The sequence below is a fragment of the Acipenser ruthenus genome, chromosome 31, assembly GCF_902713425.1.
Source record: "Acipenser ruthenus chromosome 31, fAciRut3.2 maternal haplotype, whole genome shotgun sequence".
Classification (NCBI taxonomy): domain Eukaryota; kingdom Metazoa; phylum Chordata; class Actinopteri; order Acipenseriformes; family Acipenseridae; genus Acipenser; species Acipenser ruthenus.
In genome coordinates, this window is record NC_081219.1 from 9,184,170 (window position 1) to 9,200,504 (window position 16,335).

At 37.9% G+C, this 16,335-nt stretch overlaps 1 protein-coding gene across 3 annotated transcripts in view; it reads right to left on the reverse strand.

The window, feature by feature from the left end:
* The window catches only part of LOC117396881 (collagen alpha-1(XXVII) chain B), a 155,717-nt gene that overhangs the window by 33,078 nt on the left and 106,304 nt on the right, over nt 1–16,335 (reverse strand). For all 3 annotated transcript variants that reach the window (XM_059005748.1, XM_059005745.1, XM_059005747.1), the window contains 7 exons: nt 15,867–15,911; nt 13,914–13,967; nt 13,279–13,323; nt 13,098–13,151; nt 12,532–12,585; nt 9,098–9,151; nt 6,090–6,143 (listed from right to left, as the gene is read on the reverse strand). In XM_059005748.1, the coding sequence (XP_058861731.1) occupies nt 6,090–6,143; nt 9,098–9,151; nt 12,532–12,585; nt 13,098–13,151; nt 13,279–13,323; nt 13,914–13,967; nt 15,867–15,911 (360 nt within the window). The remainder of the gene's footprint in view (nt 1–6,089; nt 6,144–9,097; nt 9,152–12,531; nt 12,586–13,097; nt 13,152–13,278; nt 13,324–13,913; nt 13,968–15,866; nt 15,912–16,335) is intronic.

The following is a 16,335-nucleotide window of genomic DNA, read 5'->3' on the forward strand; positions in this document are numbered from 1 at the left end:
TGCGGTGGGATGGCTTTTCTGATGATCTGCGTGGATTTCACCACAGGGTAATGCACTCCATATTGGAGAACGATTACTTAATGACCAGTATTGCCAGGGTCTTCCAAACCCCACTATGTGCTTTTTGACTCGGAGTCACAGCGTAATCATTTCTTCATGCCAACCAAGCCATATTAAATGAGATTAACCACAGCCTGGCTATTTAATTGAAACCAAGGCAGCAATCAACATGTTCAAATGATGCTTAAGCTTTGGTTACCGTACCACAATGCATTTAAAATCATTCCCTGACTGGTAAGAATTATGGAATTAATTGGAATTAATCTGTAGCAATTTTGGCTCCTCATAAAAGCATAGTTTGACTAAATGGGGTGGTTGCTTCAATTCTTCATTTGAGAAGGTGTTCTTCTCAGTGAGCTATACTGTTCTCTTTGTGAGCTACACTATTCTCTCAGTGAACTATACTATGCTGCTATAATCCAAATGCAAATAAAATGCATTCCCACAAAATTCATAAAATCAAAAGCAACAAATCCTTTTTTGTGTGTGTGTGTTTGGTCACATGTGACCACATTTACTGCTGGTAACATTATAGAGGTTGATTTTAAGTACTTTCATTCAGAACAATTCTTATTTAATGCAGTACATATGCGTTTAATAGAGTACGTCATCTGATGAATTACATTTTCCCCACTGTTTCCAATATTGAGCATAGCTGGCACCTCGCAGTTGTGGTTTTGGACATAAAATTAATAAAATAAAATGTACTAATTGATATCAATAATATAAATGCATTTGCGGAATGATTCATGATACCCATAAAAGAAACAGTGCGGAAAACATGAGCGCACAGCTCCATCTTAACATGCTAGATATAAACCGGGTTCCTCTTCAATGAGCCTGCGTGGGAAAGCTGCTTTAGGGGACATCCTCCATTTCATTTCCAGCAAGCTCCCCTTATGCCTCTTGTGTGTCCAACATTATTAGAGACTACATCCCAAAATTAGATCTACAATATTACTGCTTCTGAGATGGACAGCAGTCTGTCTTAGAAGAGCAACCAGGCGTACCCCAGGATTTAATGGAGTGCTCTCGGAGGACGGTAATATAATTACAGTAGAAACCTGCGAACACAAAACAGAGATACCAACACATTTCATTCTAAAGTATTCTGTGTTACCTAAAATATATGAATCCAGCGCTGTACAATGACAGTGCAGCCATACATACACACACTCACTCACACAAGAGGTATGTATACTATGTATACATGGTTCTCAGTGCAAACAACACAAAGATGTTTCCAAAGACAAGAACAAGCCAATCATTTTTTCAAAGCTTTCTTTTCAAGACTCACTTGTTAGCCCATTCTCAAGGTCAATCTAAACCTTGTCCATGCACATTGCAATGATTCGCATTATGCTGCAACAGCAATTTACGACACAAGAGAGCACTGACGGAGGGACTGATATTAAGACCGCAATGAAGTGCAATTTTGTGTTGTCGTTATTGCAAATATTTAGCTACTTTAGTTTGCAAGAAATGAAGTGACACGCATCCCCTGAGTCTACAAGTACAGTACACAAGGGTACTCAGTTACCAATATAGGAAGATTAAAATAAATCACACATTTTCATAGAACATTAATTAATTAATTCCTATTGTTAAGGGTTGGAGTTTAATCCTGGCAATTAATAGTAGAGATGACCCTATTAAACCCAATGGATGTGGGCCAGTGTTATTTAGATCAGAATAAAGACTAGAAACTACAGTACAGACAGGGATTGTTACATGTCGCACACAATTATTGGATCCAACTGCTTTACAGAGACAAGGTTTTCAACACAATACCAAAGCTCTATGACAAACGCAGGACATTATCCCTCATTTTTGGCCTCCCCTCTTGTATTTTGCTGTTATTTCCAGTCTGGTCTATTGTTTATCCCCCAGCTCAGATTCAGTTTGGTTGATGTGTAATTATTGTATCAGTTCTCAGGAATCTAAACTCAAACCAAAGTTAGGAAGAATTTATTACATTTGTCTATTAACGAGCCCAAAACGTCCTTTGATCGCTATTTTATAGGAATAGCTCAGTAATGTTTTCCACATTTTGTAAATAAAAGGTTTTGCTTCGTTGCAGATTTAAAGTTGTTTCTGGAAAACATTGCAAGGTTCTTGCCTTTCCTTTGAAACTGGATTTAAAAACATCACCAGGATATATCTGTGTGTGAGTCAGCCTGCTGAAACAACTACCAAAAAACAAATAAAATAAATCCTTTTCCTCTTTTGGAACGGTTTTACTAGCGAACTCTAAGACAACAGTTTAGATAGATCCAGACACAAACAGTTGGCTGCTATATGAGGTCATCCGAAGTTGATGTAATAGCTGTTAACACTTTCATAGCATTCACCCAAAGCTTGAAGACAAATTCCTAAATTCTGAGGTAAAACTGAACAAACTAAATCAAGTAGGCATGTTTAGCCTTGGAAGTGTCAGAAACGTTGCTTAGCTTGCCAATGTAATTGGGATACATTATCAAGAGTGTGGCTTGGTTCTCCATTTATTATATAGATATGATTTGTTGTCTGCAAAGCACCTTCAGGTAAAGCCTGCCTTTCGGCCACACAAAAAGGGTGTCTAGTTTTGTGGTAACTTCCTAACTGCTGACCTTACACCCTTGAGGTCAGCTGAGGTCAAAAGGATTACTTTGGGAGGCCCCTCCCTAAGCATGGCTTCCTCTTAAGTCAAAGTGAATGCTGAACTTGTTTCACAGTTGTTAATAGACAGTCCTTTAAAAAAAGTTTACCACAGTAAAAGTATAGCAAAGTAAAGCAGCAAACCATGGTACAGTACAGGGTAAAGTCATAGTACAACTATGGGAAAAGCAAGGAGGAACGAGCACATTACTGTGCAAATTTAGTGTGGTAAACTTTCATAAAGCACAAGGCTTTGCAGCATTCTTTGTACTCCTGCAGTAGGTACGTTAGCAGTGTTCTTACAATGAAAGTGTGTGTTCTGGCGACGTGTAAATGAAAGAAAACTTCTAAGAATCATTTGTTGTATGCAATTTAGCCTTCTATACATCAGCTTCAAAGGATTTAACTGAATCAAAAAGCTTATTTTTTTTCTTGTCGCTGAGCTGTATGAATTTACCTGGCAAAAAAAGAAAAGCATGTTTGTAAAATGTATGATCTGGGAGATCAGAAGTTCTCAAAGCTGCTGAATGAGGCCTTGTTTAACAGATTAACAGATTTCAACTGGACTGAGTCTAAAGTGATGTTCAAATATTTTTTATAAGATCTGATATAATTACTACAATACCCTTTGTACAGAAACTATGTGTGTGACAATTACATTATTTATACCCACCGCACAGAATACACGGGTTACACAACTTTGTGTAGCAGAATCAGTGCCTGTGTCCCCCATGTTGGAGGCCACTAAACACAGTGAAATATTTTACAATTATCAACAATGGAAAGAAAATGAGCTGAATGCCCTTGTTTATGTATTTTAATTATGATCGTACGAAGTCAATCGTACTAAGATCGTATTAAGCACACACAACGATGGCGATGGTGGCTCCAGGGATCAAGCAAACGACTAACTGAATTCTACTTTAATAAACGACACTGGTTCTTTCTGTCCTCACTAGGAAGCAGATTTCAGAAGTCACTTTGCAAAGCTGAACGTGGAATGAACCCAGTCACCCTCCCACTCCGCTGCACTGCTCTGATGAGACACAGAGCCCTGTTCCTGAGTGCTGCTGTTATCTGGAGATTACTTGATGATTATTATAACCCATTATTACTATTGCTATTACTACTGTTATTGTTACTACTATTATTATAGTGCTGAATTTAGAAATACAAAAAGAAACTGCAGTGGTAAACGTTTTGACTAGAACACATTGAAAAACACTTCCAGTCTAAATGTCTGTCGTCCAATGGAAATTTATTTTAGTGTTTCTGAATTCAGCACTATTCAGTGTTTAAGTTATGGACTTTGTTCCTCTGTGGTTATGTCTTTTCATATTTGTCGTGTATTTTTACAGAATCCAGTTAAAACTCCTCAGACTCCTCTATTTATTCAAAGGCGCAAAACACTTAACATTCCTGAAAACCATTAGTCGCTACAGGCAGAATGTCCTTTAGCCAGGATCCTAAACTCTCCTATCAATAAACAGGGTTACAACAGCATTAGAAGGCAATTACCATAAAAACATTGTATTCTTACACTGTGAATTCTTACTTTTTAAATCCATTCAAGTTCCACTTGTCAGTGGTTTACACTGTTACTACTGGAATTTACAGTAGTAGTATTATATCTATATTTTGATATGTTTTGACACATGAAATTTTGAAAAACGGAACAAGTTTATATTAGCAGTTTAACTAAAACAAACAACACTGTAAAATTATTAATGGAATAAAATGTTGCAGACAAGGGTTACTTCGAAACTAAACCTGTGTATTTCTTTATTTAAAATCGGCCTTGAACATGTAGGAAGAAAAAAAAAAAAAAAAGCCTTTTCCTAAAATGTAAGTCTCAAAAAGGGGGTGCGACTTTTACGCCAGTGCGACCTATAAAATGATTTTTACGGTACTAGTGGCATTAGTTACTAAAGCAATTCTGTTCATCCAGAGCCTCACTAACTGGTGGAGCTCAGTAGAATTCACTAAAGTTAGAGGAAAGCAAGATCCATTTACAGAAAATGTTATGGTTGGGAGGGCCTTGGTGAGGTTAATTCCAGCCTGCAGGAATTGCATTTCCAAAAGCACTGAGAGAGAGTTACTCCAGTACATCTAGTTATTTGTCATGATTTACACCCCCACTTCCTCACAAAAGGAGTCTTCAAAGCAGGACCGCACAAGGGAGACCCCAGCTAGAGCATCTGGGATTGCATTTAAAAAAGTGGTGACGGATGATGAAACTGAGGTGAAGACATATCATAGCAGGAATGTAAAGAGACATGCTGTAACTAACTAACCACCCGAATGTCAGCCGCTTCCATGCAGAATTCTACTGGAGACACACTACTGTCTTAATTTAAAATGTTAGGTTTGTCAGATAAAATCCTCCAACGTAAAAAAATAGCGACTATTCTTTACATCATTTTAATTTGCACAACATTTTGGGAAAGGACAAACTTTTAAGTAGGGTTGCCACTACTCTCGGGACACTAAGACAGGTCCGTATTCTTAACTCATCCATAAACCACAAATGAACTGACTTTAATGGATTAAAATCGTGTTGCTTTAACTTTTATATGGTAAACAACAGCTATCAAAACGGTGCAATTCCTTCATTATAAATAACTCTGCTCTCACCAGCATCCTTTTTCATTGAATCTTTCTATTTTGTTTAAGTTTCTATTTATTATAGATTACTTCCTACTTTAAACGTTCCTGGCAGGAAGTAATTCTCACCCCCGGGCAGGTGTGTGCTTTTGTTAACTAGTAAGTAAAACAATTCCAGTCATTTAGCGACTCACACTCCATTTACATGTTGAATAAACTAATTTAATTTGCGATTTAGAGTGGGGAGTTGAAAATCCTGGCCTGTCTTAGTGTCCCGAGAATATGGAGCCAGGTTGCACCCCTACTTCTAAGAGACATTCGTGCACCAGTAGCCTGTATCTTGGATATTTTTGCCAATATGCCATAAAATAACTTAACACTACAAAATAATCTCTGTCTGGTTGAGGAATGCACTCTCAAAGTGACTTAGCATGTCTTTCATACCAATTCAGAATCAAATCAATAACTCACGTCAAGCCCCTTCGAATAGTCAAGTACCTAAACATCAATACACCTGTCATACCCACCATGTGAATTCTACATAAAAACAGCAATTTGTTATTAGCAAAGTTTTAGAAGAACATAACTTGAATACCATTTATCACAATAGTTATTAGTGATAGTTGTGTCATAAAATCTAAGAATTGACGCTCAACACTGTGCTCTCATTGATTATTTCTGTCCTGGTTTACTGTGGAAAAAAATGCTTCAGCCTTGATGTGCAATTGTGTGGCAATGCTTAAGACAACCTTGTTAAACTTGACAATTAAAAGCCGTGCGTTTCTTACCCGTCTGCCCTTCGGTCCTTTTGTACCAATTGGCCCACGAGATCCTGGAAGTCCCTACAAAACACACAGGTATAATACATTAGACCTGGATTGCAGACACTGGGCTGCAGTTTAGCAGTACACACAGTAGCAACAAATAGTAGTAAATGTAATACATTTACATGGAGGCTTTATATAACCCTTACAGATATGAAGTCACTATCTCAAAGGCTTTCTGAGATATGCAGCTTTGACTGTTTTATAAAATAATGGCCACGAATAGGGTTAATGTTTCTTGTACAATACCCCTGATCAAGCTTGACTGAGAGAACCAGAGAATTCATTCGGGTACTGTGTATGAAGCCAGTATCTTAAAGCGCTAAGCCTTATCTGGAAAGCAAAAAGTAAAACAACCCCCAATATGGCAGCCATCGCAGGTCAAAGATCATAGTCAAGTGTCCCATTAGATTTCACCCCATGGATTTTCATAACATTGAAAATATGCAGTTGCTAGCTGAAATGGCTTATGAAATATAAGCAGCTGTAGTAGATTACAATAATTCAAGAAGCCTAGATTGTAAAGCCATTAAAATAAAAACATACCATCTGGGCCACCTCATTCAATGTCCAATATCCTGATGCAATGCAACAAAAAATGCAATTAACTGCCAAACTGACTGTAAACAGAACACTGTAGAAGCTGATGGCTTGAACTCTAACCTATTTTGAATGAGCAACAGCTACCGTACTTTAATAAGATTTGACCCAATTAAGATCCCAAGCTTAGGTATTTAAGAAGGAGGTCTTGAGAGGTCTCTGTTTATGTTTGTTTTTGGTTCTTATAACTCTAATTTCTTCCAATGATTCAATTTTTAATAGGGGATATTTCCTGTGCAAACTTGTATGATGTCAGGCTGCAGAACCATAAACTATGGTAAAAAATATATATAAAGTGCTAATTTTTCAGATGATGGGTTTGTACTCCTACTAACACTGATGGCTGCCAAATCCAATTAACATTAAAGGTCTCTTAACAAAGGAGCAGGAGAGAAGGTTCTAGCAGCAAGACTTCAGGTTCTTCTAGTGTGAAGTAAACAGGAGACACTGGCCTCTAATTAGAGAACCTAAATAATGTCAATGCTGTTCAAATTAGTTCTTTTCAAAGTGGTGGCCAGGTTTTTCGACTCCAGAGGCAAGACTTTAATCCTCTTGATCTCTCATCAGCTACGCGTTGTAATATTACTGTCATGATGCCAGCGTGATAAGGATGTGATGACATCACGCTGGACCGAGTTTCAAAGTTCCACCCGACTTGGACAAGAAAACGTTCTGTATAAAGACAGCATTCTGTATTAACAGCTACACACAGCGTTTGGTTCATGTCAAGTCAAACACTCTGCGACACTGATATCTGAAATGTGTCCACATAATTGCAACAGGAAAGTTGCAAGATGGTGAGTGGTGTCTTGAAGCATTTTTCTCTGAAGACGTACGGATTGTCCAGTAATTCACAGTTACACCTCTAAGGCTAATTTATTACTAGTACTAGTAACAAATAATGATGCAAATTGCCTCTTGGCAGATGTACCTTGATACTGCTGACTCAAATGTGTTAAAAACATTCCCCAAAGCCAACACAGCCTAAACAAAGTGTTTTAATCTTTGTTGTTAAACTCCTAGTTTGAGTGTGACTGGATCTAAAAGGCATGCGTGTCTTGATTGTTATATTTCATTCCAAGTCCCATAAAGTTTCATGCATTCCTTTTTTTCTTCATATAAAAAATAGACATAATTATTATGTTGTTTGCAAAACACATACTGGGTGAATACTCACTTTACTACTTACATACAACAGTATACTGGAGTAATCGGAGTTTTCCTGTAATAACTTTTTTTTTTCTTGTTAAATTAGCATATTGCTTCCCTCTTTTGGATGATGCAGTATAGTTGGCTACTGGAAAAATGATTAAGCCAGTAAGATAGAAATGTTACTGAACTTTCCATTCATTTATCACCTAGGGATTATTGGTCTTTAAAGAAAAGTCCTTATGTGGGCTTAACTTGAATAGCACTAGACTGATGACATTACTGGTGAAAACAGTTTTTTGCTGCTGGCATTTAGAGCCATTTGATATCAATTAGTCTGTGGGTTTAAAACCAAGCCATTTGTTTTATTAGTAGTCACTGATATAAGAATGTGGATTTATTTTAGTTTTAATTAAAAAAAAAACACACATTTCATTTACCTAAACCTCAATTTGAACACCTATTGTTTAAAAACAGAATTTGACTTCATAAGAACTTTCAGTTCAACACTGAACCCCCTGCCTCAGGTATCAGTAATATGTTTTTTGCTTCATACCTTTCTCCTCCATCAGCTGTGTTCTGTACACATTCCCTCCCGAGCGGGAACATAGCTGTATGGATGCCCTAACTGCAGCAACCTGAAGGTCAGGTTTACAGTGCATTCCTTTCACTTCTGGCACACGTTTTTACTGATCACATGCGCTGCCAAACTATTGAGCTATCTGTCAAAGCACATTCTTTGATGAATACTGGCACAGCAATATAGGTAAAGCAGCATACATTCCCAAAGCTATTTATGTCGTTTAATTGGGACGTCACTTTGTTTAACTGGGATACTGTTTTTTCAAACACTAAAAGTTTTTTACATCTCCTGATAAAGTGGCACCGATTGTATTACACTGGGCTTCCAAACAATTTATTACAGATTGTTAAAGCCTTCAAGTGTTCATTAACCCTTAAAAAGTGTCATTCCATTGGGAGACGGTTATAAAGCCAGCATGTTACTCAGAAGAAATTTCTTAGCAGACCACATCAATTATCAGCTATGAAAACCACAAAGGATTTGGATCATATTGCACGGCCCACTTGTGGTACAATTCTACTAACCTGGTTTTACCATTGTCCTCAGTACAGCACCACTGCATTGCCAGTGTAGTGCCATTGCACTGTCACTGACCGGCAGTGCCACGTGTGAAATGAAGGCTTATTAAAACAGTACTTACTGGTGGCCCAGGAGGTCCTGTAGGGCCAGTCCCACCTGGTGTGCCTGGATGTCCCTAAATAAAGAAAATATTACCATTAATGTGTCATGACTTTATAAAAATACATTGTAAATAAAACCGATATAGGACTATGCAAAAGAATGCAATTTACTGGGTAGATTAATGATGATTTTTCTCTTACAAAAAGTGAAAGCTGGAGTTTATAAATATATTCATGTTACCGTATATATAATGAATGAAGATAATGACTTTTGCTGTCGTATTTTGCTACAACATTTTTTAATATATATACCTGTATATCATAAAAAGATTCATATATGTAACCACTTAGAACAAAAATGAGTGTTGATAATAATCGCTGTATAGATTAAAAAAAAAAAGATGTGGGTGCTGAAACTTTCTTATAAAGCCACCTAGCCATGGCTCCGTAACGTATGGGACGAACACACAAAGAACCGCAAAGTCATGGATTACAAGATGCAGTTGATTCCAGGGTTTTTGTTTTTTATTGCTATTTTGGAACTAAAACAGAACCTCTAATACTATTGTGGGATACAACTATTTCCATCGGAAACAAATGTCTATATCTTCCTACAAAAGATCATCAAAACATTGAGTGGTTTCCCTAGAAACAATTAGAACTCAAGCAGCATGTGGTCTGGAGATGATTCTGTGCATGATGAATGCTGTGGAAACTGTTCCTGCAATTGCGACAATTTATCCTTTGTTTCCTGCACTGTTTGCAATACATAAAAAGAACGAGTGGGTTCACATTTCAGCATCAACATTGCCTTTTCAGCTGACATGACTCCATGTGGAGAAACACTACGGTGCAATGATTGCGCCAGGTCTTGAGAATCAAGTACAAGTCAGAATTGAAATCCTGTAACAGTTTAACACAAGATTTCAATGTAAAGAAACCATCACCTAGGTCAATAATAACCTAGTGTGACAGAACCCCCTGCAGTTTTACAAAAACGCATTACTTTACATTGCTGTACTTGCTGTTGTTCATATCACATCAATTGTTTTATCAACATATTCCTGATAGTTTTGATATTTTTTTTTTTTTCAAATCAGATAAAAAAAACAACAAAAAAATAATTTGTCGTCTATAAAATCGCAGTGTATCCAGTTCATGCTCCCTCCTGCAACAATGCTAGTGCTGTGATTGAAATGAGTGGTGTGTTGTGGGAACACAAAACCAGCATTGGTTGCAGGAGGGAGCGTGTTCTGGACTTTTTATTCTCCTGCAGGTTCACCATGGTGAACACGTCTGAGTACATTTTGAGAAATGTATTGCCCAGTTGATTTAAAAACGTAAAAAAAAAAAAGGATGGGCAATAGGTTTAAAAATATAATGCTGCGATATGGACAGCACGGGACACTGCACAGGTAATGTGATGTTTTCCTTGTGAACTTTGCAGGGTGTTCTGTAATACTTGGAGCAATGCTGTTGTTAGATAGCACTATGTTCTACAGTACAGTTAATGTTTGCTGCATCAGTCTGTTGCCAAAAATGCATTGACCTTGTCCTTGCGTTGAGCTCAGTCAGAGAAGTCTTGAGCCATAGCAGCTGCCTAAAAAACCAGTACTAAACTCTAAACACTGAACATACCTTTCTAGAGGGACTTGTGAGACCGACTCTAAACATTTATTTTTAGGTTACACACTAAATAACACTTACACCCTATTACCATCTGGAAATGCTTCAGATAAATTAACAACTGACACATTGACCCACAAAAAAACACAGCAACTTTAGTTAAACTCTGGAAATGAGTGCAAGTACTCCTGGCATTCTTTAAAAAATATAATTTCCTTTTTTTTTTTTTTTTTTCTTTAGTCCTCCCTCTCCACACCAGGTTCAACTGGATACTGACTATATTACGTGGCTTTTTAAATTATTATTATTATTTTTTTTTAAATAATAATATCAGAGTCAGATTAGCACTAAGCCTCACCTAAGGCAGTCCAAGATTTGTGCTAATTAGGGTCAGTCAGACAGTATTTATGTTCTTCGTTTATGGTTTAAATCAAAGACATCCATTATTAACACTCAATAGTGCTATATTTAGATTTACTAAAATGTTTCAGCTAGAAATCTTCCTCAACGTCTTCAATCGAAGTGAAGTTTAGATGAAATACTGCCGAGGGTCTATGGCAGAATATGGCACACTGTGCTCCTAACACACTGGAGCCGTAAACATCTTTTTTGTAATTTTCCGTCATCAGTTCTGGCTCTTTCAGCATGCTGACTTGCAGTATATTCAAATACAATGTCTGTTTTCTATTACACTATAATATGTTTCAGATTGTACAAGGCTGAGTTACTTACAAGTCTCCTTTGTAACTGTGCATATGGTATGACATTTATGGGCGCTATCCTATTATTCCGGTCAAAAGTCGCTGGATTTAATATACGTATCATCCAAACAAATTAGGTATGGACTATAAAACGGAGGGACTCTACTACGGCCACCTAAGAGACTCAGAAAAGGGTCTTAATAGGGAGCTGGTCCTGGAGGGAGATCTTTATATTTAAATTGAAAGGGGATGAGAGAGTGGCTTTAAGTGAGCTGGTCTTTATACAAGTCTTTATATTGATTTTACTTTATTTTATAACAACGTGGAGGTAAGTGGCACTTTTTAAACTCAAATTGATCCATGCTCACAGATTAACACCCCTCAACACAGGATTTGTTTTACACTTGTCCGCATAGTATCTGCCAGGGAGCTACTTGGAGCAAAATGACAAGACGCAGTCTGTCAGACTTCCTATCCCAATAGGTTTGTTAACTACATACATAATAGGTTTCTACGTCAATGTCCTTTTATAGACCAAGCGTTTAGGATGCAATAATGCTGCAATTTTACTGTGGTTTGCCACTGAACTGAAAAAAACACATCAAGAACTAAACTAAATAAATCTGACTTGTTTTGCGGAAGGCAATTTTTACATTCATGTCGAATGGGGTTTTTGCATAGCACACAGTGCACACCAGTGGCCTAATGTTGTAACAGCAGGCTTTTGGACTAGAATTTGTGTTGTACAGAGTTTCTAGTGATTTCCCAACTGGATAATTACTTCAGGGACAATTACCAAAAACTGCTGTAATACCTCATTTTATTAAAACCTTCCAATGTTTTGCGGCTCATTTGAACAACAGACTCCTATTTACTTCTTAGAGAAGAACAGTGTCGCAACACAGCAGCAAGGTCAAAATGCGCTACGAGAAAACAGAGAATATTACAGATTACCAAGATGATTACTGGATAATTCTGGATGGTTTTCTCTCAGCTCAGACAAAGCATTACTCAGTGGAATGTCATGTTAAAGTCTCAGTAAGTTACCCAGACGCTCCAATTACTACACAGCAGCGTACAATCTTACAACAGTGGGAACAGAGAGAGGAACCAGACTTACTCCTTACCATCGCTCCCTTTACTCCTGGAGGCCCGGGCAGCCCCATTTCACCACGGTCACCCTGCGGACACAAACACTAGCTCATAAACAGGCACTTTGGAAATGAACAAAGTGTTTATTGGAACAGAGGTTTGCAAACTTTGTTGCTAGGGGGCACCCTTCATTAGTGAAATCCCAGAAAAAGAAACAGCTGTTCTGCAAGGTTAGTATGAGTTGATAGTGTAGGAGCCTGTCTTAAAGACAGAGGATTTTCAAAATAAAAACAAAAAACGCAAACAGTGAGTGAGAAGCACCCTGGTCAGTCTCTACAGATGTGCGCAGCTTGCAATAAAATAAACATGACATTAAAATGATAAAACAATAACCATAGAAACCGTACCAAAAAAACAAAAAAATAACAAACATGATAGCAGTGTTTTCTCATTTAATTCAGGCCTTGAACAAATACTGCGAATGTACAGTTTTGACAGCACGCAACAAAATATGAAGGAAAACACCTGTAGTGGTTGCCATGGAAATGTACAAGCAGTTCAAGTGTTAATTGATTTGGGATTTCTAGAAAGCAAAACATACCTTTTCCCCTGCAATTCCAGACTCTCCAACAGGCCCAATGAACCCCATCAAGCCCTTCAAATGAAATTTGCAAAATGTAAATGAAAGTATTCATGATTTTATGTTATATCAGCACTGATTACCGAGCAGGTAACATTATTCACACACATATATAAAAGGATAAAAAAAAATAGATAATTACCCGTTCACCAAGTTTTCCAGCCTTTCCAGTAATACCGGGTTCACCCTGTCACAGGAAATTCAGATAATGTTTAAACAAACTACCCCCTATTTACAGCACCAGTTCAAATGAACATAGCATGCAATGTACATCACCCTCTAAAACAATACACAGCATGCGAAATATCAAGTGAATTGTGGAAGTCTTAAAGATATAACCAACACTCACTGTTTCAGAAGCAGTGAGTTCGGAGAATGTTTCAAGGCTTTAATTTTAGCAGCTGGTTGTTAGAATATCAGAATACCTAAAATTATACACCGTACAGGATACAATTTAAGAAATGAAAGAAATACAATATTTATTTTTTAAATGTGTGAAAGAAACATGAACCATGCCTGAACTATCTAAGACAGTAGCCAGTCTCAATCCATTCTCCCTTGTAAATCACAGTCCCACTCTTTAGCTGTGTTTTTATTGTATTCACAGATGTTAAATGGAGGAGGGCAACAAAGCACACCCTGTTGTAACACACAAGCCAGGTTAATAGAGAGGGTTTTCCCATCATTAAAATAGACCTGACTGTGAATCAGGTAGAACGTCTAGTCGTCATCAGTCTGCATAGGTACTTTGCCTTTATGAAAGTACTGTGTCTTTACCTTTGGACCATCAAGGCCAGGGCTCCCAGGAAATCCTTTTCTACCAGGTCTGCCCTGCACAAATACAGAAAAACATTGAACCAATTCAAACTCGTCACTTTGACATGGCAACAAAGTACCGAGTGGAAAGGGAATCGGTTGTAACTGATCTTGCCCGCAGGGTTATTTGAATGGCTGTGTCTTCTGTCAATGAGAGAAACGTGCCTTTTGAGACAGTTTTAAAGGTCTTTACTCCAAAGTCACTGACATTTTGTGACAGGAAAAACATTTTTAATGTTACAAAATAGTGTCAAACACCACAATCCAATGGAACTTCTGCCTAGACTTTTACATCATGTTTTTCCATGGATCAAAACTGATTTGGCCCTGGTTTGTATATGGCTCCACATCCAAACCATGTTCAAATAAGCAATACAGCATGACAGGGTGGGTGAAACTAGAGTGCCTCATTTCTATTACAAATGGCTATGAGGTCCTTTGAAATTAAAAACAACAAAAAGAGGTTTAGAGAGAACCGTGGAGATTGGCTGGGATTTCCCCACGGCTATGACATCACATAGCCCATTGAAATGAATAGCAGGACGATCCTTGCCATTGTATAATACAGATTTTCACTGCCATGGATTTTCAGATGATTGTACATCCCGCATTTAGTCACTTTTATACCTTGCAAAACAGTCAGCAAGGGTCAGTAGTTTCATAGTTAAGTGACACACCTTTGCTCTTATGGGAACTAACCATTCCTTCCATAGTATACATCAGTTGATATAGGAGTACTCCTCAAACTTTTAGTTTGCTTTTTATAAAATGGTACAACAATGCACTGTTGGAATACAAATATCTCGGAATAACCTTACACCAAAAGAGTCACATTAAGTCATTATTAATACCCCACTGACTTTGACTGACATGAATATAAGACCGCTATATTTGAAAACGACTATGGGATTGCAATAGCGGCCCAATGCTGCAGAGCTCTTTAAAAACAATTTGATTGTGTAGATTAGATATATTATTTCCTACATGGTAAATGGGCAAAATAAATCCCTCGCTACTGAAATAATCAGCTTGTGTTTTGGCTGGGGCTCCATTCATCTCAGTGTTTTCAAAACAGATGTTATTCTCACTGTGAAGCTGGTGACAAGCCCAATACACAACCACTTCAATCTTCTCTACCGCCTTCTGGCAAAATGCATTGATAAAATGGTCCAACAAAAATCATCACACCATATCGTTAAGACGGTATTCTATACATCTTGTAACCAATCATAAATTAACGTAAAACTAAAAGAAATGTTGTTATTATTTGATCAACCAAGTCAAGTGGTTATCATGGGATTAGCCATAAACAATAAGAAGTTTATACAATGAATCAACCCCTTAGCCAAGGTCAACAAACGATATGGTTCATGCCTTTATCAGTGTATCAATCTTTAAGCAACTATTTAACTGTCAAACACAAGTTTTTAATCACAGATCACAGGCTGTCATTTGGACCGAGCCGCCACAAGCGTTAATTACAGATAGTTTGCTTGGCTTCCTCTTTTAGTTCACGGATTTAAATTGTTTTAAAAAGGTCAATGGCCAACCATATGGATTTGTCTTTCTAATTTAAGTAAACAGGTTATTCACTATCCTTTCATGGCTTGGGTAGTGTAGCAGGTTATTCACTATCCTTTCATGGCTTCAACCTCTGAAAGCCTGGTTTCCAATCCGGCCCAGGTCACACATGAAACGAGTTTGGGGTTCTCAACACAAGTTCACTTCACAAAAGCAGACAATTCGGATGCATTGTCAGTCTCTGCTTGAGAGATGACAAAATGGAAAGGGGGGGGGGTGGGGGTGGTGTTCAGGTCTTGGAGAGCTGTCAGGGGAAGTCTACATAGCACCTGTCTGGAGCCAGAGACAATGTCCCTTAACTTTCATAGACACGAAATCAAAATAAAACCCCACCTCCAAGCCTGGGGCCCCTGGTGGTCCTGGTGGCCCTTCATCTCCCTGCAGAAAAAGAGACATAAAAAGTATAATGGTGTCAGCACAAAGGAGAAGCAATTGCAAAGATCACCGTCTAACAGAAATACATATTGTACCCCCAGATTGATGCATTTGTGCAGGGTTTGGACAAATTAATACAATGACCTGTGACCAGTAGCGCTAGCGCGCACGCACGCACACACACACTTGTGTAAATGGGCTACCCCTCACAGTACCGATTCATTTGTATAAAAACTATATGAAAGCTGCACCTCTGTGTAGTCAGGTTTCAGCCACGGTTGGCACAGGTTTTGTTGTCAGCCAAAGGTGACCCAGAGTGACACTCGGGAGCAAAATGCATTACAGGGTCATTGATTTATTTATTGTGACATTGTGAGCACAACTGAATACATTTTACATTCGGTACGGAATATCTTTTATTGATGTT